General features: G+C 36.3%; 1 protein-coding gene across 1 annotated transcript in view; it reads right to left on the minus strand.

Moving 5' to 3' along the window:
- EFCAB7 (EF-hand calcium binding domain 7) overlaps nt 1–27675 on the minus strand; it is a 55908-nt gene that overhangs the window by 6913 nt on the left and 21320 nt on the right. Inside the window, exons 7-11 of the mRNA XM_061121695.1 lie at nt 22712–22853; nt 19092–19201; nt 10359–10516; nt 9387–9520; nt 6642–6790 (exon numbers count right to left, since the gene is read on the minus strand). Of these exons, the coding sequence (XP_060977678.1) occupies nt 6642–6790; nt 9387–9520; nt 10359–10516; nt 19092–19201; nt 22712–22853 (693 nt within the window). The remainder of the gene's footprint in view (nt 1–6641; nt 6791–9386; nt 9521–10358; nt 10517–19091; nt 19202–22711; nt 22854–27675) is intronic.

The following is a 27675-nucleotide window of genomic DNA, read 5'->3' on the forward strand; positions in this document are numbered from 1 at the left end:
TGTTCATGGGCTTAACCTTCTATTTACTTTTTTTTTTTTTTTTACCATATTAAGTTAAATAGGAAGCATACAATGGAAGAAAACTATTCATTATAAATTGTTAATTGTAAAAATATTAACAATATATAAAAAGGAAGTTCCAGGAAGACAGGAATAAGAACACCTAGATTAGGGCATGCTACTTAAGTTTTATACAAAATGTGGCTCTTAGCTACATGTTACCAAAGATAAAAGTGAAACAGAATATATTACATGCTCTCAAAATCTAAAGAAAATGAAGTAAAATTTTCCCAGTTCTGAATTCTAAAAAGATTTCATACCATGAAATTCTTTTTTAAAAAAGAAAAAAAAAAACCAACTAGACATATATTTGTTCATCAACATTCAATAAAAAAGCAAATTATTGTTATGGTGATATAAGGGCAATGTACCTGCAGGAGGAACAATAAAGAAGTTGTGCTATTCACATGGAATTCTGCTCAGTGTTATGTGGCAGCCTGGATAGGAGGGGAGTTTGGAGGAGAACAGACACATGTATGTATGGCTGAGTGCCTTTGTTGTTCACCTGAAACTATCACAACATTGTTCATCAGCCCTACATCAATACAAAATAAAAAGTTGGAAAAAATCAATAAAAAAAGAAGTTATACTGCACTTTGCAAGAGGTTCTGCCTTTATAAGTTGTTAGAGGGAATGGATAATCTATAATTCTAAAACTAAATTAGGGGATTTAATTAAAAAAATAAGGTAGGAAAAGGTAAGACAAACTGAGAGTGTATAGTAACTTGCGTGCATGTGTGCTAAATCGCTTCAGCCATGTCTGACTCTTTGCGACCCTATGTATGGACTGTAGACTGCCAGACTCTTCTGACCACAGGATTCTCCAAGCAAGAATACTGGAGTGGGTTGTCACGCCCTCCTTCAGGGGAATCTTCCTGACTCAGGGATCGAACCTGTGTCTCCTGCTACTTCTGCATTGCAGGCAGATTCTTTACCACTGAGCCACCAGAGAAGCCAGTATAGTAACCTAAAGAATGCTTAACATAAAATAAATTTTGGTTTACTAAAACCATTAATGAGATTAACAAACATAATGAGATTTAACAAACAATCCTAAGCCCTTTCCTAAATCCTAACTTCTAACTGATACTTTGGTTAGTCTTTGTGACACAATACCTACTAATTTAATATGTGGGGTCAAATTATAGCTCATCTAGATATTAGATTCCTTACATAATATATAATTCAGGAAACTGCCAAAGAAATAGCTATGGTTCCAGAAACCTTATGGGCAAAATCCTCTACAGACATATTCAAACCAATTAGAACACAGCTCATAAGATTATAAATGGATTCTTCCTAGATTATCATAAAGCTTTCTTTTTTTGTTTTTACAAACATGAAAATGTTAGGTCATGCTCTAGGTATATTAACTCAATAACATAGCACATATCAGAGAATCATTGCCCATCAAAGGCAATACCTTATTGTCTCAGAGTACTTCCAGATATCAGTCAAAACTAAGTTAGTCAAAATACCTTCAGGTTTTGTATTAATCCTTTAAATAAAATGTTACCACATGTGTATATTCCCATCATTAATGGAAACATTCAACATTTTTATACCAATTAATTAATTATGAATTATTACTTTCACACTGTATTACCATTTGCTGGTATAACACTTTCAATCCAACAACTCTATAACCCTTACTGAATAAGGAGAATTTCCTCATTATGATTCTATAAATCAAGAAGTATCCATGCTCAGAACAAAATTTTGGATGCTTCAATACCAAATCCTGACATAGTACTGTTTATTGATGGGGTTATATTAAAAAATAAAAAGGACAATATAGGCTTGACATAGAATAAGTAGCCCAGTCTCTTTGTAAAAATCTATTTCCTTACCATGAAATAGTTTAGCTCAAATGATTAAATTATGGCTCTCTCTAAGGCATATCAAATTACTAGAAGAGAGTAAAATATATATATAAAATAACATCTAGTATGCTCTTAGAATAATTGACGCCTCTTAGGACTGCTTTTGTTGCATCCTATAGATTTTGCTACATTCTATAAAGAAAGCTGAGCGCTGAAGAACTGATGCTTTTGAATTGTGGTGTTGGAGAAGACTCTTGAGAGTCCCTTGGACTGCAAGATCAAACCAGTCCATTCTAAAGGAAATCAGTCCTGAATATTCATTGGAAGGACTCATGTTGAAGCTGAAACTCCAACACTCTGCCTACCTGATGTGAAGAACTGACTCATTTGAAGGGACCCTGATGCTGAGAAAGATTGAAGGTGGGAGGAGAAGGGGACAACAGAGGATGAGATGGTTGGATGGCATCACCGACTCAATGGACATGAGTTTGAGCAAGCTCTGGGCGTTGGTGGTGGACAGGGAAGCCTGATGTGCTGCAGTCTATGAGGTCGCAAAGAGTCGGACATGACTGAGTGACTGAACTGAACAGATTTTGTGTGCTTGTCATTTGTCTCAAGGTACTTTTTAAATTTCCTCTTTGATTTCATTATTGACACACTTTTTTTCCTGTAGCGTGTTGTTTAATCTCCACGTAATCATTTTTTCTCATTTCTCTTTCTGTGGTTGATTTCCAGTTTCACGGTACTGTGGGTCAGAATAGATGCTTGAAATAATTTCTATCCTCTTAAATTTGTTGAGGCTTGTTTCGTATCTCTGCATGTAAAGAATATTCAATGTGCATTTGAAAAGAATGTGCTGGGTTTTTTTTTCTGTGATGCAATGTCATGAAAATAGCAATTAAGTCTAACTGATCTTTTATGACATTTAGGATCTCTGTTGTCATACTGAAGTCCTGTCTGGAATATCTGTCCATTGGTGTCAGTGGGGTGTTAAAGTCTCCTATAATTACTGTATTCTCATCAATTTCCCCCTTTATATCTGTCAATATTTTTTTAATGCATTTAGGTGCTTCTATACTGGGTGCACATATGTTAATGGGTGTTATGTTCTCTTCTTGTATCGATCCTTTTATCATTATATAGTATCCTTTATCTTTCTTTATGGCCTTTAGTCTATTCTGTACTGCCACCTACCCCTGATTTCCTGTCATTTCCATTTGCATGAAATATCTTTTCCCATCCTCTCACTTTTGATCTGTGTGTGAACTTCAACCCTAGTGGGTTTCTTGCAGGCGTCATATTGTAGGCTCTTGTTTTATTATCCAACTGCCATTCTGTGTCTTTTGATTGGAGCATTCAGTCCATTGACATTTTATTGATAAATATGTATTTATTTTCATTTTAAATCTTGTTTTTCCAGTTGATTTTGCATTTCCTCTTTGTTCTTCTTTTTATTTTTGTTTTTCCTTTTGTGGTTTTATGGTTTTCTTCTGCATTATGCTTGAGCTTTCTTGGTTTTGTTTTCTATGAATCTACTGAATGCTTTTGATTTGTGGTTACCTTATTTTTCAAGTATGTTAACCTATTACTGTATCAGTTTGCTTTAGACTGGGAGTCATACAGGCTCAAACACACTCTAAAAAAAATGTATATTTTCTTACTCCCTTCTCCCACATTTTATTTTGATGTCCTTTTTTACATCTTCACGTTTACCCTTTTGCTGTTTGTTGTGGTTATCATCACTTTCACAAAATTTTCTTTTATATACTGCCTTATTTGATTGTGATTTTCTTTTCTATAGATTCTTATTTCTTTTCTATTTATAGAATAACTTTCAGTATTTTAGTATAGGTTTAGTATTACTAAATACTAAAAAGAATTTAGTATTCTTTTAGCTCTTGCTTACTGAAAAATTTATCTCCCCTTTCTATTCTAAATAATACTCTTGCTGAGTAGATTATCCCAGATGCCAGTTTTTCCCTTTCAGGACTTGCTCCTCTCTTCTGGCCTGCAATGTAGAACCTCATCTAGGGAATGTTGCCTACAACCTCACCTCAGCCCTGGGAATCAGGCAGTCAACCTGGATGTTGCTGAGGCACTGTGTCACGGAGCCACCAGTGCAGAAGCCTTGCACAGGCTCACTGAAGCCGGGCACTGGGACCCACCATAGTCACATATAGTTGTGCTCCTGAACACAACTATACGTGTTCACTAGGGAATCAGGGCAGACCCCAGCATTATCTCTACTTGTGCACACCCACAAAACCTGCAGCTGCTAACTCCAGACCTGCCCCAGCCATGGGAGCACCAGTAAATCCATGCAGATGTTCCACAGGCACTGAGGTTATAAAGGTCCTGGCAACATATATCCACCAAAGTTGCAAAGCCTCAGGACAAGGCTGATTTCAGCCCAGCTTCTGAAATCAAGCAGTCCTGGGGATCAGCTCAGATTTCATCTCTGCCTCTGCACGTGGGCAAACTCCAAGAGCTTGTGGAGGCAGAGCTGCACCCGCTGTGAGGTCACTGGAGAATAAGGCTGCGAGGACTGGGCCCCTGCCCCTCCCCTTGCCTGCCTGCATAACAACAGAACTTCTACAGTGGACTCGGGCTTTGTTCTGTGCACGCTCCCAGTTGCAGCCTGGACCACACTCTAGCCCCTTCAAGCTGCTTCCATACAGCCAACTTTAGTCCTATACCCAGGTCTGTCTGCTGAAGTCTGGGTGTCACCACGAGCCACTGTGCACGCCAGCAGCTGCGGCTCTCGGGCTGGGGTATGCAGTGAGGTGGCCAGGACCATTAATGCTGGTCTCAATCTGTTCGGCCTGCTCCAAGCCAGCTGCTGACTCTCTGCTGAGCCTCTGAATCTCCCCTTCTGCCCAGCTGATCTCCCAGTTGGTGAAGGGGGTTCCCAGGGTGAGGGAATCTTTTCTCTTTCACAGATCCCTCCCAGGGGTATAGCTGTGTCCCATCCTGATTCCTTCTTTTTTTTTTCCCCTACCCGTACATGGTGATCTTTCTTGTAGCTTTGGTTGTATATGAGATTTGCTAGTGTCCAGTAGGTAATCTGTGAGAATTACTCCACATGTAGATGTATTTTTGATACATTTGTGGGAAGAGGTGAACTCCATGTCCTTTTATTCTGACACCTTGATCTCTCACCCCAGAACTTGTTTCAAATACGTTCAATTGATCTGCAACAACTCACCTCAATACACTTACGTCTGTAAGTCAGCTAGGGTTGGCTCTTCACTTTTGAAAGTCAAGCAATCACAGACAGATTCAAAGTAAATAAATATACCACTGAGAATATCAATCAACCAACAGTCTCATCTGAATAACTATGCTTCCCCAATGCCCTTTATAAATAAGATGAACATTCTGTTTTGTGCCTGACCAGCATAGCTCTTCCTTGTAGTAAGCAATCAATTCAGTTTTGTCTTTTTATTTCAGCTGTTGAGTGGTAGTCTCATTAACCTTTGACATTTTCACTGTATATATACATAAATTTTTTACTTTTGGAACTTCAAACAATGGAATATATTACCTATTAAATAAATAAATAAAATTTAAGTAAAAGACCTTTATCTCAGAAATCCTTCTTACTTGTGATTTCAAAAGTCAATGATATCAGCAAACGCTATTATCTGCTCTTAACTTAAATCTTACCATAACTTAATCTTAAATGCTATTATCTGCTCTTAACTTAAAATGTCACAATCGTCTCTTAACTAACTCCTCTGTTAAATGGAAGCATGTGTAGCAGACACAGTATTATTCACAGATTAGGTGCTGATTTTCACCATGCTTAAAGATGTAAGATTCACTAAATGTTAAAGTAGAATGTAAAAAGTTACTGTAGCTATTCACCTCTTATTAATAAAAATGGCAAAAAAAAAAAAAAAAACCAACATAGAGAACTTCTCAGAAAACAAATTTTTGAGGAATTTTAAATGATGTCAAAACTTAGAAACTAAACCAAAGTCTCAGTACACCCCAAACTTAAAATTTGTTTCTGGTAGTGTTACCCTCCTAGGTTGATGTACTTATAGAAAGGACAGATACTATTTTTAAATTATAAACAAACATACTGTTAACTAATTTGTGTGGCTTACAACTCTTAAATCATTTATTTTAAACTTTATTAAAGGACACAAAGATATAAAATTTAAGAAATAGGCCTAATTTTTATTATTCCTCTGGTTTATGCGAGTCTTATTCAACTTTTTATACCTTACATGTTAATAAATAATAATAATCATAGCTAATACATATATAGTGCTTTATAAGAGCCAAGCACTGTTTTAAGTGTTTTGCAAATATTAACCCAAGGAGTACCCTTGTGAAAAGATCAGAATTCCAGTTCTCATACAGACATATTCTTCTTATTATATGAGGGCTTTTATTCCATTAGGACAAAGAGTCTCTGAAGTCTTGGAATAGAAGCAACCGTTGAAATTTTAGCAACTCAAATAACCATCACCAATTAGGAAACGTAACTTTTCGTATTACCAATCTTTTTCTTGCATATCATATGCTCAAACTACTTTTGTTCCTGAATTATTTAAATGTTGTGAGCAATTAAATTTCATATAAGAGCTTGCATAAACTAGCAGAAACATATTGTTGCACCCAGGATTCATTTGTATATTGAAGTTCAAGGATTTGAGAGCCCAATTCAAAAGTCCTGTGTCAAGGAAATGTTTGTGGGGGAAAATATTATCTACATTACACCCACAGCAAACTTCAAGGCTGCTTTACCTCCGTCAGTTCCAGAGCTTTATTGTAGCCCATTGAGTGCAGAGTTACCCAAAGATCACGAGGATCTCCTTCTCGATCATTGGCTTCCATCAGATTCAGATCCATAAAGCCCTGTCTTGTTAGTTCATTTTTCTTGGTATCAAAATTCTCTGTCAAAACAACCACAGTTTCTTCCTTACATATTTTTTTTAAGTTCATACATTTACTAAAATGGCTATATTATTATTCATAAATGTTTATTTTAAAGGAGGCCTTAAGAATCTGTGAGCACTATCAAAGTGAAATAAGAATGGCTCAAGGATTTTCCCGGTGGTCCAGCGGTTAAGAATCTCCTGCCAATGCCGAGGACACAGGTTCGATCTCTGGTCTGGGAAGATTCCATATGCTGTAGGGCGACTAAGTCTGTGCGACACACTCCTGAGGCTGCGCCCTAGAGCACGCACCCCCAACTACTGAGCCCACGCGCTGCAACTAGAGAAAGCCTGCGAGCAGCAACAAAGACCCAGCACAGCCAAAAATAAATAAATTATAAATAAATAAAGACCATGTTTTAAAAACAAAAAGAATGGTTCAAAACATGTTTGAGAGATACTGTTCTAATTTCCCACAACTCAGCATAAGCACTATCTCAGTGTATGATTTAGTTTTTCAACAAGAGCTGAAGTCTTAAATGGTACAGATATATTTCAAAATTAGAGGAAATCTTAATTTTTCTGGGTAAATTCCAACCTGCCTGCTTATCAGAGTATATACTAACATATATTTCAAAAATTAGGGCATATACGGCTGAAGCCAGTACTATATTTCAAAAATTAAAATACTTACTTGCCACTTAAATACAAATGAATTTGATGTAATATCCCCCAAACTACTGGTATTTCAAAAGGGAAAAGTGAATGGTGCTAGATTCAAGAAGACTATTATATGTTTAACTGCTTTAATTTTAACAGAATTGTTCCCTGGTCCTTAAAAAACTGTTAGATAATAGGGAACACTTTGAAGTCCCTGAATGTCCCACACAAATCTAAGTATGCCCATTTTAACATTGTTTGTAAGCAAAAAATTCACATAGAAATATCTATATATAATTCCTGAATGTGACTATGAAATAGATAAAAAACAGCTACTCATTTTGGATTATATTCTGTTAACTGTCCTACAACAAAGAAAGATTTTATTTTATTTTCTGATTCCCATCTATAATATGCCCAAGGAAAATGGGTACTCTTATTTGAGACATCTCTTTAATACACCTTACTATGAGAAAAGAGGCAGAGACACAGCTGTTTAAAACTGGTTGACTGATTAATAGTTTAAAATGCTTAGAGTTTGGAAAGTGATTCATAACTTTTGTAAAGACAAAAAGGGAAATGTAGATTAAATTAGATCATAGAGAGATACAGTAACCACTAAAATGGAAGCTGGAGCTACTAAGTAGAAGAGCAAGATGAAAACATTAATATTTGATATATAATACAAAGAAATAATTACTTTCAAGAATAACGTATCTAGGTATAATGCTACAGAGACTATCAATAACTGATCTACTTTTAAAACTTAAAATTATCAATTCTCCATTAATTTTTAAAAGTTTGTTAATACCCAACTTTAAGATTTCCTTTAAAGCTACAGTAATCAAGAGAAGTGTGGTACTGGTGAAAGATGAGACAAATAGTTCAGTGGAATAGAACAGAGAACTCAGAAAATACCCATATATTCAACTGATATATGACAAAGGGACAAAGGGAATCAAAATATTATATCATTAAAGTTACAAGATGACTGCATCTCCTTAAAACTAACACTCTATGTTATGTGTTATCAATCTTCTAATCAAAGTTTAAAATTATAAATCAACATGTATTTCTTGTTATTGATTACACTACATAAACCTTCAGTTAAAAATACTGTTAATCAGCTACACTCTAATACAAAATAAAAAGTTAATAAAAGAGATTTTTTTAAAAAACTTTACATTAATGTTTCTACTTTACTTGCTCTTTAGAAAAACAGATTTATCAGATTCCTCCCTAGATCACTGACTGCCAAGACCCAGAGGATTAGGACACATTACTACTCCAGTGACAGCAACATGTGAGTTAATCTCTCTCCTGACTACATTCCAACCTTCTCAGACTTCGTGCTCTGTGATTTACAGTTGGCTATGGTTTTCTGGCTTTCTCCTTTGACCTTTTAGTCCTCAGCTTAAATACACAAGATCTACCCTATTTTCAGTCTTCTCCCAAGCAACAACTGACTTTGCCTCACTCTCAGTATTTTTCTTTGCCTATTTTAGTATTTTTGGCTTCTATACATCCATGGGTGGACTTTCTTAATTCAACTCAAATACAAAAAACAAAACAATTCTTAACATACATAAACAACTTCCTGGAAATCTCTTAATTTTTAGTGGAACTCTAGTCTGTTAGCTCTTTGCTGCCCTCTCCTGGGCATAGTTTGGTTCTCTTCACTTCAGCCTTTACTATCAGAGCTAAGACAAAGTTTTTTATATTCTAAGCTCCAAAGAACGCAGTAACTGTGAGTAAGTAATTTATATTTTCTTTTATACCAACTACCAATTTAAGAAAAATAAATGTTTAATTTGTTATGATCTACAAACAATGCTACTATTTTTAAATTGTCCTAACTGCTATAATATTCGATGGAGAAATTTGATATTTCACTTCTTAAGGATGAAAGGGTATATATATGTATATAACACATCCATTAAGGAAAAATGCTTACCTCTGCAGACAGCCCAAGCATCTTCGTCACATTTCTCACCGCTTGTTCTCAATTCAAAAAAATTATATTCTTCAAGACTAAGAAGACCATTTCCATCTAAATCAATTACTTCAAATATGTCTGATAAAGTTGACCTAAATTTTTAAAAAATAGCAAATTATTTGTCTCTAAGGCAACTAGATTGAAGGTTTTGATGAGGATAACTTTCAAAAGGAAGTAATATCAAGGCATTGAACAATATTTGTGATGAATTCATCTATGAGACAGAAACAGACTCACAGACATAGAGAACAAACTCGTGGTTGCCAAAGGGGAGGGAGAATTGGGGAGGGCTGGATTGGGAGTTTGGGATCGATACACAACAAGGTCCTATTGTATAGCACAGGGAACTATACTCAATATCTTGTAATAAACCATACTGGAAAAGAATAAAATAAAAACAGTAGTTGTGAATGATAGAGTTAATGTATCCAAATATACATTCTCTTTTGTCTAGCATTACATGACATAATCAAGCTTCTAAAGCAACCACAGTATCTCAACATGTAGTAGGAACTCAAACAGAAGTTCCCATTTTCTTTTCACCTAATCTCCATCTACTTTCTTCCTCTCTATTGGTAGCTAGATCTTACTTATTACATATGTAGAATATGGGAGAACTACCCTATTTGGATTTCATATTAGACGGTTATCTAAGACAATAGTACAATCAGCAGGACCTATTTCTAGTGGAGGAGAAATCAGTAAATTTGTAACTAAAGTTGACTTGCCAACTATATGGAATCCAGAAATAAACGGTAATACCAGACCTATGAATAGAAGGTCACAGTCAGATGCCTAGTGGATGAGTTGAGCTACTGATTAGAAACTGGGGCTGGGGTTTGCAGCTAGCCAAAGGAAAGGATGGAAGGCAGGCTACTGATACATATCCGGCCTAGTGTTATACCTCTAACTTTAATAAACAAAACTTACCTAAATTCCTTTGTAAGAAATAATTCCCCTGTTTCATCTCTATATACAAGTTGGGCTTCTTCTGTTATTGGTTTTATTTCTTTTCTTAGCCTGCAGCCAGTTGTGGAAGGAACTAACCAGTAAATTCCAGGTCCTAGTTCACCAGTCCACCCAAACGTCTTTTCTCAAAAGAATTTTTAAAACAAACAAACACCATGAGTCTTAATGACTTTTAATCTTTCTTATGAAAGAGAAGCATTAGAAACAGTTTTTTATTTAACCAATATTCACCAATTCTATTATGGTTCTATCAATGTTTTACAGGCTTCAAACTCTTTTTGTTGATGCTAAATCTCATAATATTAGATGTAGTTCTTTATATATTTATAAAATAACTAAAATTATAATAGGTTAGAAGTTATATAACTTCTAAATCTTTCCAATATTCTTCAAACATGCCAGTGATGCACTTAAGGGGAATAGTTTTAATTTTTTTGACTGTTTTTAAAATGGGGTGTTGGATAATCTTGCTACCCATCCTCTTTCATACTGAATGATTATAGCATGAAAGATAATGTGTATTTGGAAAAGATCTGCTATATTTTATGTAAATTTCTGGTATATTTTATGTAAGGTTACATAGTTTATATAAAATTAATGACTATTAATTTAATATACTCACTTGAAGGTAGTGGACCTTATGAAACAAAGCAAATTGTGATTCTATAAAATTTTCTAGAATTTAAAGTATTTTCAACATTTAATAGCATTAAGGGAATTCACTAAGTCCTAACTAAAGTTTCTAAAATATAATCCTATGTACTTTATCCCTTAGTATTAACAACTAGTTACAAAATATGTTATATTGAAAATGGTCTTTAATAAAATACTATTTTGAGTTTTGACTGTGATGCAAATATTCCAACAGGAAACAAAGAGAAAAAACTTTAAGTAATTTTTCTGGGTTACAGTTGCCTAATATGATTCATATTCCATTCAATATCACGGTAATCCAAGTCTATGCTCTGACCACTAATGCTAAAGAAGGGGAAGTTGAATGGTTCTATGAAAACCTACAACACTTTCTAGAACTAAAACCCAAAAAAGATATCCTTTTCATTATAGGGGACTGGAATACAAAAGTAGGAAGTCAAGAGATACCTGGAGTAACAGGCAAATTTGGCCTTGAGGTACAAAATGAAGCAGGTCAAAGGCTAACAGAGTTTTCCCAGGAGAATGCACTGGTCATAGCAAACACCCTCTTCCAACAACACAAGAGAAAACTACACATGGACATTACCACATGGTCAATACCAAAATCAGATTGATTATATTCTTTGCAGCCAAAGATGGAGAAGCTCTATATAGTCAGCAAAAACAAGACTGGGAGCTGACTGTGGAGATCATGAACTCCTTATTGCCAAATTCGGACTGAAATTGAAGAAAGTAGGGAAAACCACTACACTATTCAGGTATGACCTAAATCAAATCCCTTACGACTATACAGTGTAAATGATAAACAGATTCAAGGGATTAGATCTGATAGACAGAGTGCCTGAAGAACTATGGATGGAGGTTCGTGACATTGTACAGGAGGCAGCGATCAAGATCATCCCCAAGAAAAAGAAATCCAAAAAGGCAAAATGATTGTCTGATGAGGCCTTACAAATAGCTGAGAAAAGAAGAGAGGCTGAAAGCAAAGAAAAGGAAAGATACATCCATTTGAAAGCAGAGTTCCAAAGAAAAACAAGGAGATAAGAAAACCTTCCTCAGTGATCAATGCAAAGAAATGCAGGAAAACAATAGAACAGGAAAGACTGAAGATCTCTTCAAGAAAATGAGAGATACCAAGAGAACATCTGGTGTTGGAGAAGACTCTTGAGTGTCCTTTGGACAGGAAGAAGATCCAACCAGACCATCCTAAAGGAAATCAGTCCTGAATATTCGTTGGAAGGACTGATGCTGAAGCTAAAACTCCAATACTTTGGCCACCTGATGTGAAGAACTGACTCATCTGAAAAGACCCTGATGCTGGGAAAGATTGAAGGCAGGAGGAGAAGGGGATGACAGAGGATGAGATGGTTAGAAGGCATCATCAACTCAACGGACATGAGCCTGAGTAAACTCTGGGAGTTGGTGATAGACAGCAAGGCCTGGCGGGCTGCAGTCCATGGGGTCGCAAAGAGTCAGACACGACTGAGTGACAACTGAACCAAACATTTCATGCAAAGATGGGCACAATTAAGGACAGAAATGGTATGGACTGAACAGAAGCAGAAGATACTAAGAAGAGGTGGCAAGGATACACAGAACTATACAAAAAAGATCTTCATGACCCAGATAACCACGATGGTGTGATCACTCACCTAGAGCCAGACATCCTGAAATGCAAAGTCAAGTGGGCCTTAGGAAGCATCACTATGCACAAAGCTAGTCAAGGTGATGGAATTCCAGTTGAGCTACTTCAAATCCTAAAAGATGATGCTGTTAAAGTGTTGCACTCAATATGTCAGCAAATTTGGAAAACTCAGTAGTGGCCAGAGGACTGGAAAAGGTCAGTTTTCATTCCAATTCCAAAGAAAGGCAATGTCAAAGAATGTTCAAACTACTATGCAATTGCACTCATCTCACACACTAGCAAAGTAATGCTCAAAATTCTCCAAGCCAGGCTTCAACAGTACATGAACCGTGAACTTCCAGATGTTCAAGCTGGATTTAGAAAAGGCAGAGGAACTAGAGATCAAATTGCCAATATTTGTTGGACCATTGAAAAAGCAAGAGAGTTCCAGAAAAACACCTACTTCTGCTTTATTGACTATGCCAAAGCTTTTGACTGTGTGGATACAACAAACTGTGGAAAATTCTTTAAGAGATGGAAATACCAGACCATATGACCTACCTCCTGAGAAATCTGTATGCAGGTCAAGAAGCACAGTTAGAACTGGACATGGAACAACAGACTGGTTCTAAATACGGAAAGGAGTACGTCAAGGCTGTATATTGTCACCCTGCTTATTTAACTTATATGCAGAGTACATTAATTGAAATGCCAGGCTGGATAAAGCACAGCTGTAATCAAGACTGCCGGGAGAAATATCAATAACCTCAGATATGCAGAGGACACCACCCTTATGGCAGAAAGTGAAGAATAACTAAAGAGCCTCTTGATGAAAGTGAAAGAGGAGAGTGAAAAAGTTGCCTTGAAACTCAACATTCATAAAAAAAATTAAAAAAATAAAAAGAAACTCAACATTCAGAAAACTTAAGGTTATGGCATCTGGTCCCATCACTTCATGGCAAACAGATGGGGAAATAATGGAAATAGTGAGAGACTTTAATTTTGGGGGCTCCAAAATCACTGCAGATGGTGACTGTAGCTATGAAATTAAAAGATGCTTGCTCTTTGGAAGAAAAGCTATGATCAACTAGACAGCATATTAAAAAGCGGAGACATTTCTTTGCCAACAAAAGTCCATCTAGCCAAAGCTATGGTTTTTTTCAGTAGTCATGTACGGATGTGAGAGTTGGACTAAAAAGAAAGCTGAGCGCCAAAGAATTGATGCTTTTGAACTGTGGTGTTGAAGAAGACTCCTGAGAGTCCCTTGGACTGCAAGGATATCAAACCAGTCCATCCTGAAGGAAATCAGTCCCAAATGTTTATTGGAAGGACTGATGCTGAAGCTGAAGCTCCAATACTTTGGCTACCTGATGCAAAGAACTAACTTTTGGAAAAGACCCTGATGCTGGCAAAGATTGAAGGTGAGAGAAGGGGACAACAGATGATGAGATGGTGGGACAGCATCACCGACTCGATGGACATGAGTTTCAGCAAGCTCCGGGAGTTGGTGATGGACTGGGAAGCCTGGTGTGCTACAGTCCATAGTGTTGCAAAGAGCTGGACACGACTGAGCGATTGAACTGAACTGAATATGATTCAAATATAAATATATGATTTGTAATTCAGATTTCATTGACTGAAAATAAAAGTTTAATTCATTTTAAAAGAATTCACTATTTGTATGAAGTAGCCATATTTGTAAAAATCCAATGTGAACAAAAACACTGGAATTTTACTATTATTTATGTAATATGTACTATAAAACAAGATGATAGAATCCCAGATAAACCTACCTTATACAAATTCTTTTCCATCATAGGATATTTATAATGAGTGCCAAGACATTTGTAGAGGAAAACATTTTATTTTCCTGTTGTATGAAAGAAAGCAAAATGGCATCCCTATGTACCTTCTAGGTGCTTTCTGGAGCCCAATGGCTTCCTATAAAACCTAGGAGTTGTCTCTGTCAAATATATTAAACCTAAGCATTTTCTAGTTGTGTATAAAATAAAAGTGAGTCACTCAGTTGTGTCTGACTCTTTGCAACCCCATGGACAATATAGTCCATGGAATTTCTTCAGGCCAGAATACTGGAATGGGTAGCCTTTCCCTTCTTCAGGGTATCTTCCCAACGTAGGGATCAAACCCAAATCTCCTACATTGCAGGCAGATTCTTTACTAGCTGAGCCACAAAGGAAGCCCATATATAAGCATATAGGTATTTCTACTTCAGCACAGAATTTATTGTTGTTTAGTGGCTAAGTCATGTCCAACTCTCTTGTGACCCCATGGACTGTAGCCCACCAGATGCCTCTGTTCATGGCATTTTCCAGGCAAGAATATTTTAGTGGCTTGTCATTTCCTTTTGCAGAGGATCTTTCTGATCCAGGGATTAATTCTGTGTCTCCTGCACTGCAGGCAGATTCTTTACCACTAAACCACTTGGGAAGCCTTAAATGCAAAACAAAGTTGCTCATCCAAATTCTCGATTCAGCCCTGTTTCTGCCCTCACAAGTCAAAGGAATGATAATCATCCTAAAGTGACCATGTCCTATGTCGGATTATAAGAAGAAACCCAATATAATTGAGGGCTATTTTGAAAACTAAACATTGACCAAACGCATCTTTTGGAAGTCATAATCTTTTGGATTGGCCAGATGTAAACTGATATCCATGTATGAAAAACAATTCTCTGGAAGAGTCTTTAGGGTTTTCTATGTAGAGGATCATGTCATCTGCAAACAGCGAGAGTTTCACTTCTTCTTTTCCTATCTGGATTCCTTTTACTTCTTTTTCTGCTCTGATTGCTGTGGCCAAAACTTCCAACACTATGTTGAATAGTAGTGGTGAGAGTGGGCACCCTTGTCTTGTTCCTGATTTCAGGGGAAATGCTTTCAATTTTTCACCATTGAGGGTGATGCTTGTTGTGGGTTTGTCATATATAGCTTTTATTATGTTGAGGTATGTTCCTTCTATTCCTGCTTTCTGGAGAGTTTTAATCATAAATGAGTGTTGAATTTTGTCAAAGGCTTTCTCTGCATCTATTGAGATAATCATATGGTTTTTATCTTTAAATTTGTTAATGTGGTGTATTACATTGATTGATTTGCAGATATTAAAGAATCCTTGCATTCCTGGGATAAAGCTCACTTGGTCATGGTGTACGATTTTTTTTAATATGTTGTTGGATTCTGTTTGCTAGAAAACCCTAAAGACTCTTCCAGAAAATTACTAGAGCTAATCAATGAATATAGTAAAGTTGCAGGATATAAAATTAACACACAGAAATCCCTTGCATTCCTATATACTAACAATGAAAAAACAGAAAGAGAAATTAAGGAAACAATACCATTCACCACTGCAACAAAAAGAATAAGATACTTAGGAGTATATCTACCTAAAGAAACAAAAGACCTATACATAGAAAACTATAAAACACTGATGAAAGAAATCAAAGAGGACACAAACAGATGGAGAAATATACCATGCTCATGGATTGGAAGAATCAATATTGTCAAAATGGCTATTCTACCCAAAGCAATCTATAGATTCAATGCAATCCCTATCAAGCTACCAACGGTATTTTTCACAGAACTAGAACAAATAATTTCACAATTTGTATGGAAATACAAGAAACCTCGAATAGCCAAAGTAATCTTGAGAAAGAAGAATGGAACTGGAGGAATCAACCTGCCTGACTTCAGACTCTACTACAAAGCCACAATCATCAAGACAGTATGGTACTGGCACAAAGACAGAAATATAGATCAATGGACTAGAATAGAAAGCCCAGAGATAAATCCACGAACCTATGGACACCTTATCTTTGACAAAGGAGGCAAGGATATACAATGGAAAAAAGACAACCTCTTTAACAAGTGGTGCTGGGAAAGCTGGTCAACCACTTGTAAAAGAATGAAACTAGAACACTTTCTAACACCATACACAAAAATAAACTCAAAATGGATTAAAGATCTAAATGTAAGACCAGAAACTATAAAACTCCTAGAGGAGAACATAAGCAAAACACTCACCGACATAAACCACAGCAAGATCCTCTATGACCCACCTCCCAGAATATTGGAAATAAAAGCAAAACTAAACAAATGGGACCTAATGAAACTTAAAAGCTTTTGCACAACAAAGGAAGCTATAAGTAAGGTGAAAAGACAGCCCTCAGATTGGGAGAAAATAATAGCAAACAAAGCAACTGACAAAGGATTAATCTCAAAAATATACAAGCAACTCCTACAGCTCAATTCCAGAAAAATAAATGACCCAATCAAAAAAATGGGCCAAAGAACTAAACAGACATTTCTCCAAAGAAGACATACAGATGGCTAACAAACACATGAAAAGATGCTCAACATCACTCATTATCAGAGAAATGCAAATCAAAACCACAATGAGGTACCATTACACGCCAGTCAGGATGGCTGCTATCCAAAAGTCTACAAGCAATAAATGCTGGAGAGGGTGTGGAGAAAAGGGAACCCTCTTACACTGTTGGTGGGAATGCAAACTAGTACAGCCGCTATGGAAAACAGTGTGGAGATTTCTTAAAAAACTGGAAATAGAACTGCCATATGACCCAGCAATCCCACTTCTGGGCATACACACTGAGGAAACCAGATCTGAAAGAGACACGTGCACCCCAATGTTCATCACAGCACTGTTTATAATAGCCAGGACATGGAAGCAACCTAGATGCCCATCAGCAGATGAATGGATAAGGAAGCTGTGGTACATATACACCATGGAATATTACTCAGCCGTTAAAAAGAATTCATTTGAACCAGTTCTAATGAGATGGATGAAACTGGAGCCCATTATACAGAGTGAAGTAAGCCAGAAAGATAAAGAACATTACAGCATACTAACACATATATATGGAATTTAGAAAGATGGTAACGACAACCCTATATGCAAAACAGAAAAAGAGACACAGAAGTACAGAACAGACTTTTGAACTCTGTGGGAGAAGGTGAGGGTGGGATGTTTTGAAAGAACAGCATGTATATTATCTATGGTGAAACAGATCACCAGCCCAGGTGGGATGCATGAGACAAGTGCTCGGGCCTGGTGCACTGGGAAGACCAAGAGGAATCGGGTGGAAAGGGAGCTGGGAGGGGCATCGGGATGGGGAATACATGTAAATCTATGGCTGATTCATATCAATGTATGACAAAACCCACTGAAAAAATAAATAAATAAATAAAGGGAAAAAAAAAAAAAAAGAAAAACAATTCTCACTGTTTCCTAATATACGTTCTCTGATGAACCTCCTTATCTCCACGTATAAACTTGAACTGCCATAGTTGGCAAATGGACAGTCTTTCATGGGCACAAAACTCTTCTTAAAATAACTGTGAAACTAAAAGTAAAAATCCTTTGTAAATATGACATATTACAGATAAACAGAGGAGAAAACAGTAAAGAGGTAAATAGAAACTCATTCAAATTTTACTATAGGCTTGCTATGTACTAAGATTTTTATATATGCAATATCATAAGAAAGTGATTTTAAACAAAACAAAGTGGGAAAGGTATTGTTTTAGACAATGTTTTATCTTGAACTTAACTATGTAGTCAGTTTTGGAGAAGAGTTTAGTCAAAACATTAACTTTTGCCATTTTATTTGTTTCTTGCCTATAACTATTCTTGTCTGTTAGGAAGCCGACAATAAAGACTTTTATATAACATTCCATCAGGGAAATGTCTGTCTGTTGCTGGGCCTATATAAAGATTAAATATGATATTGCAGTAAGCTCTTGAATAGTATTATTCATGCTACTGTGTAGCAGATGTATTTTGTATTCCTCATAAAATAAATAGCCACATTTATGTATCTGCCTCACATATTTGGCCTCTGAGTAAATATATAATTAGAAAAGATCAGAACAACCCCATGGGCAACATACAAAATCATTTGAAAGCATTGCTTCAGATCAATCTATTTTTAGACCCTATGAGGAAAGCCTGAGGATATGAAGTTTTTCTTTTTTGCAGTAGGACTAAAAGTAAGACAAACATCCAGAGGAACTTTTTCAAAGTTGAACTGCTTGAATTTAGGGGAGAAAATTCCCTGGCATCAATCATTTTTATTGAGTATAAGAAAAAAATGCTCACATGTGGGGGGCATCAGGGTATTAGAAAAAGGGGAAAGTGAACTATAATGTCACATATAACGTATAAGTTATAAAGTCAAGGCTGCCAATAAATCCTCAATTTTTAAATCTCAGAAAATTAAAATCCTTCACAATTAATAAAAATATATGAATAATGATAAGAATTGTATTTACCTTAATTGAAAGGGAAGAAAAAAAGGTTAAAGATATATAGAAAAACTATTATTTTTCCCAAACTTGAGATCATATAATACTTTTAACTATACATTAGAAAATAAACATGTATACTTCTCTATTTCGTAGTTCGGTAAAACACAAGAGTTGTAGATTTGCTTGACTTTCATTTTCCTTAAGAATATACAAGGCAGTATCAACTGACAACCAAGGGGATGGTTTTCCTATAAACAAAAAATCCCAAACATCTTAAAATAAGCAATCATTTCTTAGATCTTTCCTATTTTAAAAAGAAGTTAATGGTTTCTTTCCCCTTTGAATTATTTTTTTAAAAAATTCACATCCATTTTCATATGTAAACATCAAAAGACATTTTCAATAAGACAGGTAACTATACAAAGTGATCTTGTTAGAAACATTCTCTATATATACACCTCTAAAAATCATAAATTTTTAAAACTCATTAGAGAGCTAAGGTTACAACGCAACCAAGTAGACTGAAATCCAAGGAAAAACAACCCTTTCAAGAAGTGATAAGATGCAAGTACTGGTTACCTGTAAAGGAGCATAGGATGAAAAGACGTTAGACATCATCTATATGATTTTAACTCCAAAATTCATATTCCCTGATAGACTTTTCCTGGGAACATAAGACCCATATATCCAACTGCCTATTTGACATTTCTACTTGGATTTCTATGTCTAAAACTGTCCAAACACCTGAAGAAAAGAACTGTCCATCTACTTCTATCTCAGGTAAGGGACAGAGAAGAGTATCTCAAACCAGTTGCTCAACCCCCCCAAATCCTGGAATCATCTTTAACTTCTTCCATCTCTCACATGTCATAAACAAGCTTCAGGAAATGCTATGGTTTGACCTTCAAAATACAGCCAGAATCTCTACTTCTTATCTCCTTTGCACCTCCATTCAAAGCAAAAGCATTCTTCGCTTTCTCCTGAGTACCCTTCAATCTATTTTCAATATACAACCTGACTGCTCTTGCTAAAATGTCAGAATATGTTCCGTCTCTACTCAAAATCCTCTAACAGAGTTGAAAGTTGGAAGAAAGTTGCTCCCACCCTAACAATGGGGAAAAAAATGCACAAACTACAAAATCATAGCATTTCTTAAACCCATCAGATATGAGGTCACAGGATAAACATGCAGTCTGAAATCCAAGGAAAGACAGACCCTTCTAAGGAGGGATGAGACGCAAGCATGGCTGATCTGTGGTGGCAGACAGGAGAAGATGATGTCAGGCATGTAAGTGGAAGAGAGAGAGCAGAAGAAACAAAGATGCAACATTTTCTAAAAACAATGACCAACATAAATCCAAGAAACTCAGGGCTCTCTAATAGGATAAATACCAAAAAAATAAACACAAACCAACAACAACTTGAAAACCTCACCAAAATTCAAAAACAGCATCAACAAGAAAAACAAAAAACATCAAGACACATATTCAAACTACTGAAAATCAAAGATGAAGAGAAAATCTTGATGGCAGCCTCTTAAGGGTTTTTCATTTCTATTTCTCTCAGAGTAGAAGTCCAAGTTATGGACTTTTACAACATCATGGCAGAAAACAAAACTCACTCTGCCTTGTGACCTGATTTTGTCCTCGTTTCTCCCTTGTCTTCTTCTCTTACCACTCTCTCCTTCCCTACTTCATTATAGCCACTCTAGCCACCTTGTTCTTCTAACACCAGGTGCACTCTACACCTCAGAGCCTCTGAACAGAGGATTCCCTCTACCTGCCCCTCGCTCCCACTCTTCACCCATCCCTTCCGCCACCCCTACATCCACTAAACTTGCTCCCTTGCCTCCTGTGGAAGACAGCAAAAATAGCTCTTCCTGTCTGTATCCACAGCCCTTTGCAATGTGATTTTGCAGCTCTCCCATTAAGAGATCAAATCTATTTCTCCACCTTATAAATCTGTACCTGCCTTGTGACCTGCTGTGAACAACACAGAGTAACAGATAATTCTGTGCCGGTTTTGAGCCCAGGCCTATGATGCTTCTGCTTTCTCTCTCAGATTCCTGTTATACCATAAGAACAAGTCCAGGCTAACTTACTAGAGGATAAGAGACTACACAAGGCAAAATGAAGTTGTCTCAGCTGAAGTGAAGTGAAGTTGCTCAGTTGTGTCTGACTCTTTGCAACCCCATGGACCGTGTAGCCCACCAGGCTCCTCCGTCCATGGAATTTTCCAGGCAAGAATACTGGAGTGGGTTGCCATTTCCTTCTCCAGGGGATCTTCCCGACCCAGGAATTGAACCTGGGTCCTCCACACTGCAGGCAATCGCTTTACCATCTGAGCCACCAGGGAAGCCTCCCTTGTCTCATCTGAGGCCCACACAAAGAAAAGAGCCCAATCAAGATCAATTAAAGCCAGCCACCAGCTATCCTGCAGCTCATCACAGAGGTATGGGTGAGCTCTACAGAAAAAAGCCAAGCCCAGTTCAGACCAAAAAACTGTCCAATAGACCTGCTCATGAGCAAACAAATATTTAATTATTCTAAGCCACTGAGTTTTTGGGGTAGTTTATTACACAGCAGTTGACAATTAATATATCTCTTTCAAAGTCTGCTCAGAGGTGAACTTCTAACGAAGCATACACTAACTACTCTCTTTCAATGGCAACCCATATTCCCTCAGCATTCACAATGCCCCTTATCCTCTCTGTTTTTCCCACAGCATTTACCACCTTCTAACACACCATGTGACTTGCTATTTACTATATTTATTATTTATTGTTTATTTCCTCTATTAGAATGTAAGTTCATGAGGTCACACTGTCGTGTATCTTAAGCACCTAAAGTGATACTTGGTTTATGAGGTCCTTAAAAAATAATTGACAAATAAATGAATAAAAAAATTTATAACAATACAGAGAATTAACAACTACATTAACTTCGTAGATTTGATACATTTATCTGAAAAATTATTATTGTAATTATCATCTAAAAGTATCAACTACCAAATGTTCTCAGCATCCTATAAGATACACAGTGAAAACTTTCAGTATCTTTACTATAGGAAGGAAAAATAATGTAAATGTGGAAGAATCCTCTAGTAAGTAGATGTTTATATGTAAACATAATAAGAGGAAAATAAAGACTGATATTTAGAATAGTCAAAATTAAAAGGATACCTAGAGAAAGCACACATACAAGCCATTTTTCACTAAAACTTACATAAAACCGCTGTAGATACTAGGAAATTATTAATTTTTATCTATCATTGGTGTACAGAAAAGTATTACCATGGATACAAAAATTATTAAATAAGGACTAAGTCATATGACATAGGACTTTGAAGGTATTCAAAAATACTTGCAGCTCTTATTTGTCCCAAATTATGCTCCTACCGAAGTTCTCTCATGTATATTCATTTAAAAAATTGATAAATGGAAAAAGCAAAGGATTAGTGGATAAAAAGTTAATCATATGTCAAGAGGAAACCAGGTAACATTTTGTTCTTTGCATAATATGACAACACAGTCAACGTATAAATGACTTTCTTTCCTCAAATGTATGTAACCACATGTTTCTTACTTTGAATAATGTGATGACATAGTGTGTAAACAACTTTCTTTAAATGTATGTAACCATGTTTCATAGGCAAATTCATTTTCTTCACTAGTAACTAGAACCATCAAATACTTACATAAGTATTTTTAAAGCTGGCAGAGAGTGATTTTTTTTTAAATATAGAAAATTTAAACTTGCCTTCAGCTTGACTCAGGCTTAATGGCTTAATTGTTATATAAACCAGGGATCTCTGAGCTATTTGCATCTTGTATTGATGACTAATGATTTCACCATCTTCTTCTAAGAAAAAGCAACCTTTTGACTGTACACAATGCCACTCCTGGAATAAAGGAAAACATTTTTTCAAAGAATATTCATTACAAGTTTCCAGCATGAAGAGCAATGAAGAAAAACCTAGGGAAGATATAAAAAGAAATGTCAACTAGAGCCAATGCTGTCCAGGAATTTGTGACATCTTCAAGAGGCAGCATTTAGATAACAAAAAATTAGGAAAAGATATAATAGAGAGGAGAAATATGAAAAATACAGTTCATGAGAGTTGGAGAAGTACTGAAGCAAAGTAATAAATAAACATGCTGCTGCAATAATCAGGGTGAGGTTAGTGCTTAGAGCATACTAAGAATGAAGAACTAAGGATTGTTAAAACTGGTATGTTGAGAGAAAAAGCAATAGGACTTTATATTTAAAAGATAAATTATGTGACAACCAAAATACTTGTTTCAAGTCTAGGTAACTAAAACACTGAATTCACTTCACAGCTATAGCAAAATGCTGATAAATACTAGTTTTGAGAAAGATGTCTCTAAATTAGCTTTAGAGGGATGGGATGCATGGGAGGTGGGAGGGAGATTCAAAAGGGAGGGGCTGTATGTATACCTATGGTTGATTCATGCTGATGTATGGAAGAAACCAACACAATATTGCAAAGAATTATCCTCCAACTAAAAAATAAATAAAAATTTTAAAAAAGAAAATATACTTAGGGTAGTAATTTCAAAGTTTTTATAACACAGTGAAGTTCAAAGCTGGGCTTCAGTCAAAAGTTCAACTATTAATGATGAGTAAGAGTATGCACCAGTTCAGTCACTCGGTTGTGTCCAAGTCTCTGTGACCCCATGAACTGCAGCACGCCAGGCCTCCCTGTCCATCACCAACTCCCAGAGTTTACCCAAACTCATGTCCGTCGAGTTGGTGATGCCATCCAGCCATCTCATCCTCTGTTGTCCCCTTCTCCTCCTGCCCCCAATCCCTCCCAGCATCAGGGTCTTTTCAAATGAGTCCACTCTTTGCATGAGGTGGCCAAAGTATTGGAGTTTCAGCTTCAGCATCAGTCCTTCCAGTGAACACCTAGGATTGATCTTCTTTAGGATGGACTGGTTGGATCTCCTTGCAGTCCAAGGGACTCTCACGCGTCTCCTCCAACACCACAGTTCAGAAGCATCAATTCTGCACTCAGCTTTCTTCACAGTCCAACTCTCACATCCATACATGACCACTGGAAAAACCATAGCCTTGACTAGATGGACCTTTGTTGGCAAAGTAATGTCTCTGCTTTTTAATATGCTACCTAGGTTGGTCATAACTTTCCTTCTAAGGAGTAAGCATCTTTTAATTTCATGGCTGCAATCCACCTGCAGTGATTCTGGAGCCCAAAAAAATAAAGTCTGACACTGTTTCCACTCTTTCCCCATTTCCCATGAAGTGATGGGACCAGATGCCATGATCTTAGTTTTCTGAAGCTTTAAGCCAACTTTTTCACTCTCCTCTTTCACTTTCATCAAGAGGCTCTTTAGTTCTTCTTCACTTTCTATCATAAGGATCGTGTCATCTGCATATCTGAGGTTATTGATATTTCTCCTGGCAATCTTGATTCCAGCTTGTGCTTCCTCCAGCCCAGCATTTCTCATGATGTACTCTGCATAGAAGTTAAATAAGCAGGGTGACAATATACAGCCTCAATGTACTCCTTTCCTGATTTGGAACCCGTCTGTTGCTCCATGTCCAGTTCTAACTGTTGCTTCCTGAGCTGCATATAGGTTTCTCAAGAGGCAGGTCAGGTGGTCTGGTACTCCCATCTCTTTCAGAATTTTCCACAGTTTACCATAGACTTTCAATTAACCTCCTTGTATTTACATTTACCCAACTGGAATGATAAAGGATATTAATTTAGAATTACAGAATGTTAAAGGTAGAAGTCTAAAAAGCAACTCAGTATAGACTTCTCTTTTAACTGATGAATGTCTGAAAAATAAAGTGATATGCTTAATTCACAATTCTCATTGATTGTAAAACTATATCTGAACCTAGGTTGCCTTGCTTTCTCTCCAAACTACCAGCTATATTCAAAATTCTTTTTTTCCTATATTTAATATCTGCCATGATTTTTAACCTAATGTTTAACATTTTAATGATTTAAAACTTCATATCTATGAAATTATTATAATAAGTATGATAATGCATTATTCAGAATTATATATATATTGATGTGTAAATATAATTACTTGGTTTTCTTACTAAAAAACCAGATTTTAGTAGCTACAAAATTTCTTTAATTTGTGTTAGAATTATGGGTATAGCTGCCTCCTACCCTTAGGTTAAAAAAATGTTTAAATGAAACTAAAAAGCAGTGCACCTTGGCTGGTACACTGGTCCCGTCATTTCATGGCAAATAGATGGGAAACAATGGAAACAGTGACAGACCATTTTCTTGGACTCCAAAATCACTATGGACAGTGACTACAGCCATAATATTAAAAGATGCTTAGGTATGAATAGGTATGACAAACCTATTCAGTGTATTAAAAAGCAGAGACATTACTTTGCTGACAAAGCTCTGTATAGTCAGAGCTATGGTTTTTCCAGTTGTCATGTATGGATGTGAGAGTTGGGCCATAAAGAAGGCTGAATGCGAAGAATTGATACTTTCATTCAAAGTGTCATGTTGGAGAAGCCCCTTGGACAGCAAGGAGATCAAACCAGCAAATCCTAAAGGATATCAACCTTGAATATTTATTGGAAGGACTGATGCCGAAGCTGAAGCTCCAATACTTTGGCTACCTGATACAAAGAGGCAACTCACTGGAAAAGACCCTGATGCTGGGAAAGACTGAGGGCAGGAGAAGGGGATGACAGAAGACAAGATGGTTGGATGACAAGACATGGCATTTGGGAAAGTCAAAGATGAAGAATTTTTCCATGTGCTTATGACATTTCTGGCTGACAGGAGATGTTTTTATAAAATTTAGCTGGGGAGTGAGTTAAAATTTTTATTAGAAGTCTTTCCTAAATTCTAATTTTAGAAAAGGTATAGAAGAGGATTTATAAGTTTCTTTGAAAGACATCAATCTGAATATAATACATGGTTAAAAAGGCTAGAAAATGGTAAGACAATAGCATTATAAAATAGAAGAAAGCCAAATGCCATACTATATAAATCAATCAAAGTTCAATATGATAATCAGATTATTTTGAATACTAAATAACACCATTAGGAGAATTTGTATCTCTCTTGTTTCAAGGGAAGAATTAAAATTATTTAGATCTATCAGAGTTATTAAACAGGCAATGCTTATTCAACCCCAAATTTCCTTTAAAACAAACAGACTTTCAATCACACAAAGCTTTTTCTCTAGGACCCATACTAAAATGTTATAAAAGAAAACAAGTACTGACAAAATATCTGGCTCATTCAAATAAATCAATTTGAAAGGATTATAGATTAAGTTGACAGTTTGAGTATTATGAGAAAAATGAAAGAAGGTTCAGTTTAAAAAATAAAATCTTAGCATGCTAGAGTAGGAAATTCCATGTATAATTTTTGACAATATAAAGCAGTAACAAAACAGTAGCTTGTAATTCTTACACACGGCATAAGGTGGTGCTATATTCTACCAATTCAAGTAAATTCATATAAAAGGAAAAAATTCATTTGTCATACACAATTATTCCATTCACAATGTATAAGGAGATGCTTAAAAGCATAAATTAAAAATAATAAAGTTGAAAATTCTAGCTATCAGAAACTTAAATTTATCAGTAAAATTATATTTTTCCTGAAGTATTGTAGAGAATTTAATTTGTTTTGACATACAATTCTGCATTATTAAAGGTTGAGGTGAGGCAGAATCATTAAGCAGTCGGTTCCCCATGTCTGCGTGCATGCTAAGTCGCTTCAGTCATGTCCGAGTTTTTGCAACCCCATGGACTGTAGACTGCCATGCTCCTCTGTCCATGGATTCTCCAGGCAAGAACATGGGAGTGGGTTGCCAAGCTCTCCTCCAGGGGATCTTCTTGAACAGGCATCAAACCCACATCTCTTATGTCTCCAGCATTGGCAGGCAGGTTCTTTACTACTAGCGCCCCCTGAGAAGCCCTTCATCTGCTATAACGTAAGGTAAGGTAAGGTGAAGTCTCTCAGTCGTGTCCGACTCTTTGCGACCCTACAGACTGTAGCTTAACAGGCTCTTCCATCCATGGGATTTTCCAGGCAAGAGTATTGGAGTGGATTGCCATTTCCTTCTCCAGAGGATCTTCCCAACCCAGGGATCGAACCCAGGTCTCCCGCATTGTAGGCAGACGCTTTATCATCTGAGCTACCAGGGAAGTCATTTGCTATAGACTTGCTATAGACTTGGAACTTGTATGTCATCATCACCATCATCAACATCACTGTTGTTTCTTATAAAAATACCTTATATCACATTATTAGAAGGCTATTTGCTGTCTGTTAAGAAAAGTAAGTAAACAGACTGCTATTAAACTTTTTTTGTTATTAAAGAATTACAAACTGTATATACTTAAAACAAGAGGTTAAATAGATTATTTATAAGGGAAAAAGTTGATATAGATTGCCAACCTAATCAACAAGTTGAATTGATCAACATTTTGAAAATGAGAGACTTTAATAAGAAAATTATTATTTGGAGCTTTCATAAAAATTAAGTTAGACAACCATTTCAAGATTAAAATGCTTATATTTTTCTTGTTTTACATATATAGACATACATAACTTACATGCTATACACATTTTATACGTAAAATGAGCTTCCCTGGTGGCTCAGATGTGAAAGAATCTGCCTGCAGTGCAGGAGAGCTGGGTTTGACCTCTGGGTTGGGAAGATCCCCTGGAGAAGGGCATGGCA

Source organism: Dama dama, chromosome 20 (genome assembly GCF_033118175.1).
Source record: "Dama dama isolate Ldn47 chromosome 20, ASM3311817v1, whole genome shotgun sequence".
Lineage (NCBI taxonomy): Eukaryota > Metazoa > Chordata > Mammalia > Artiodactyla > Cervidae > Dama > Dama dama.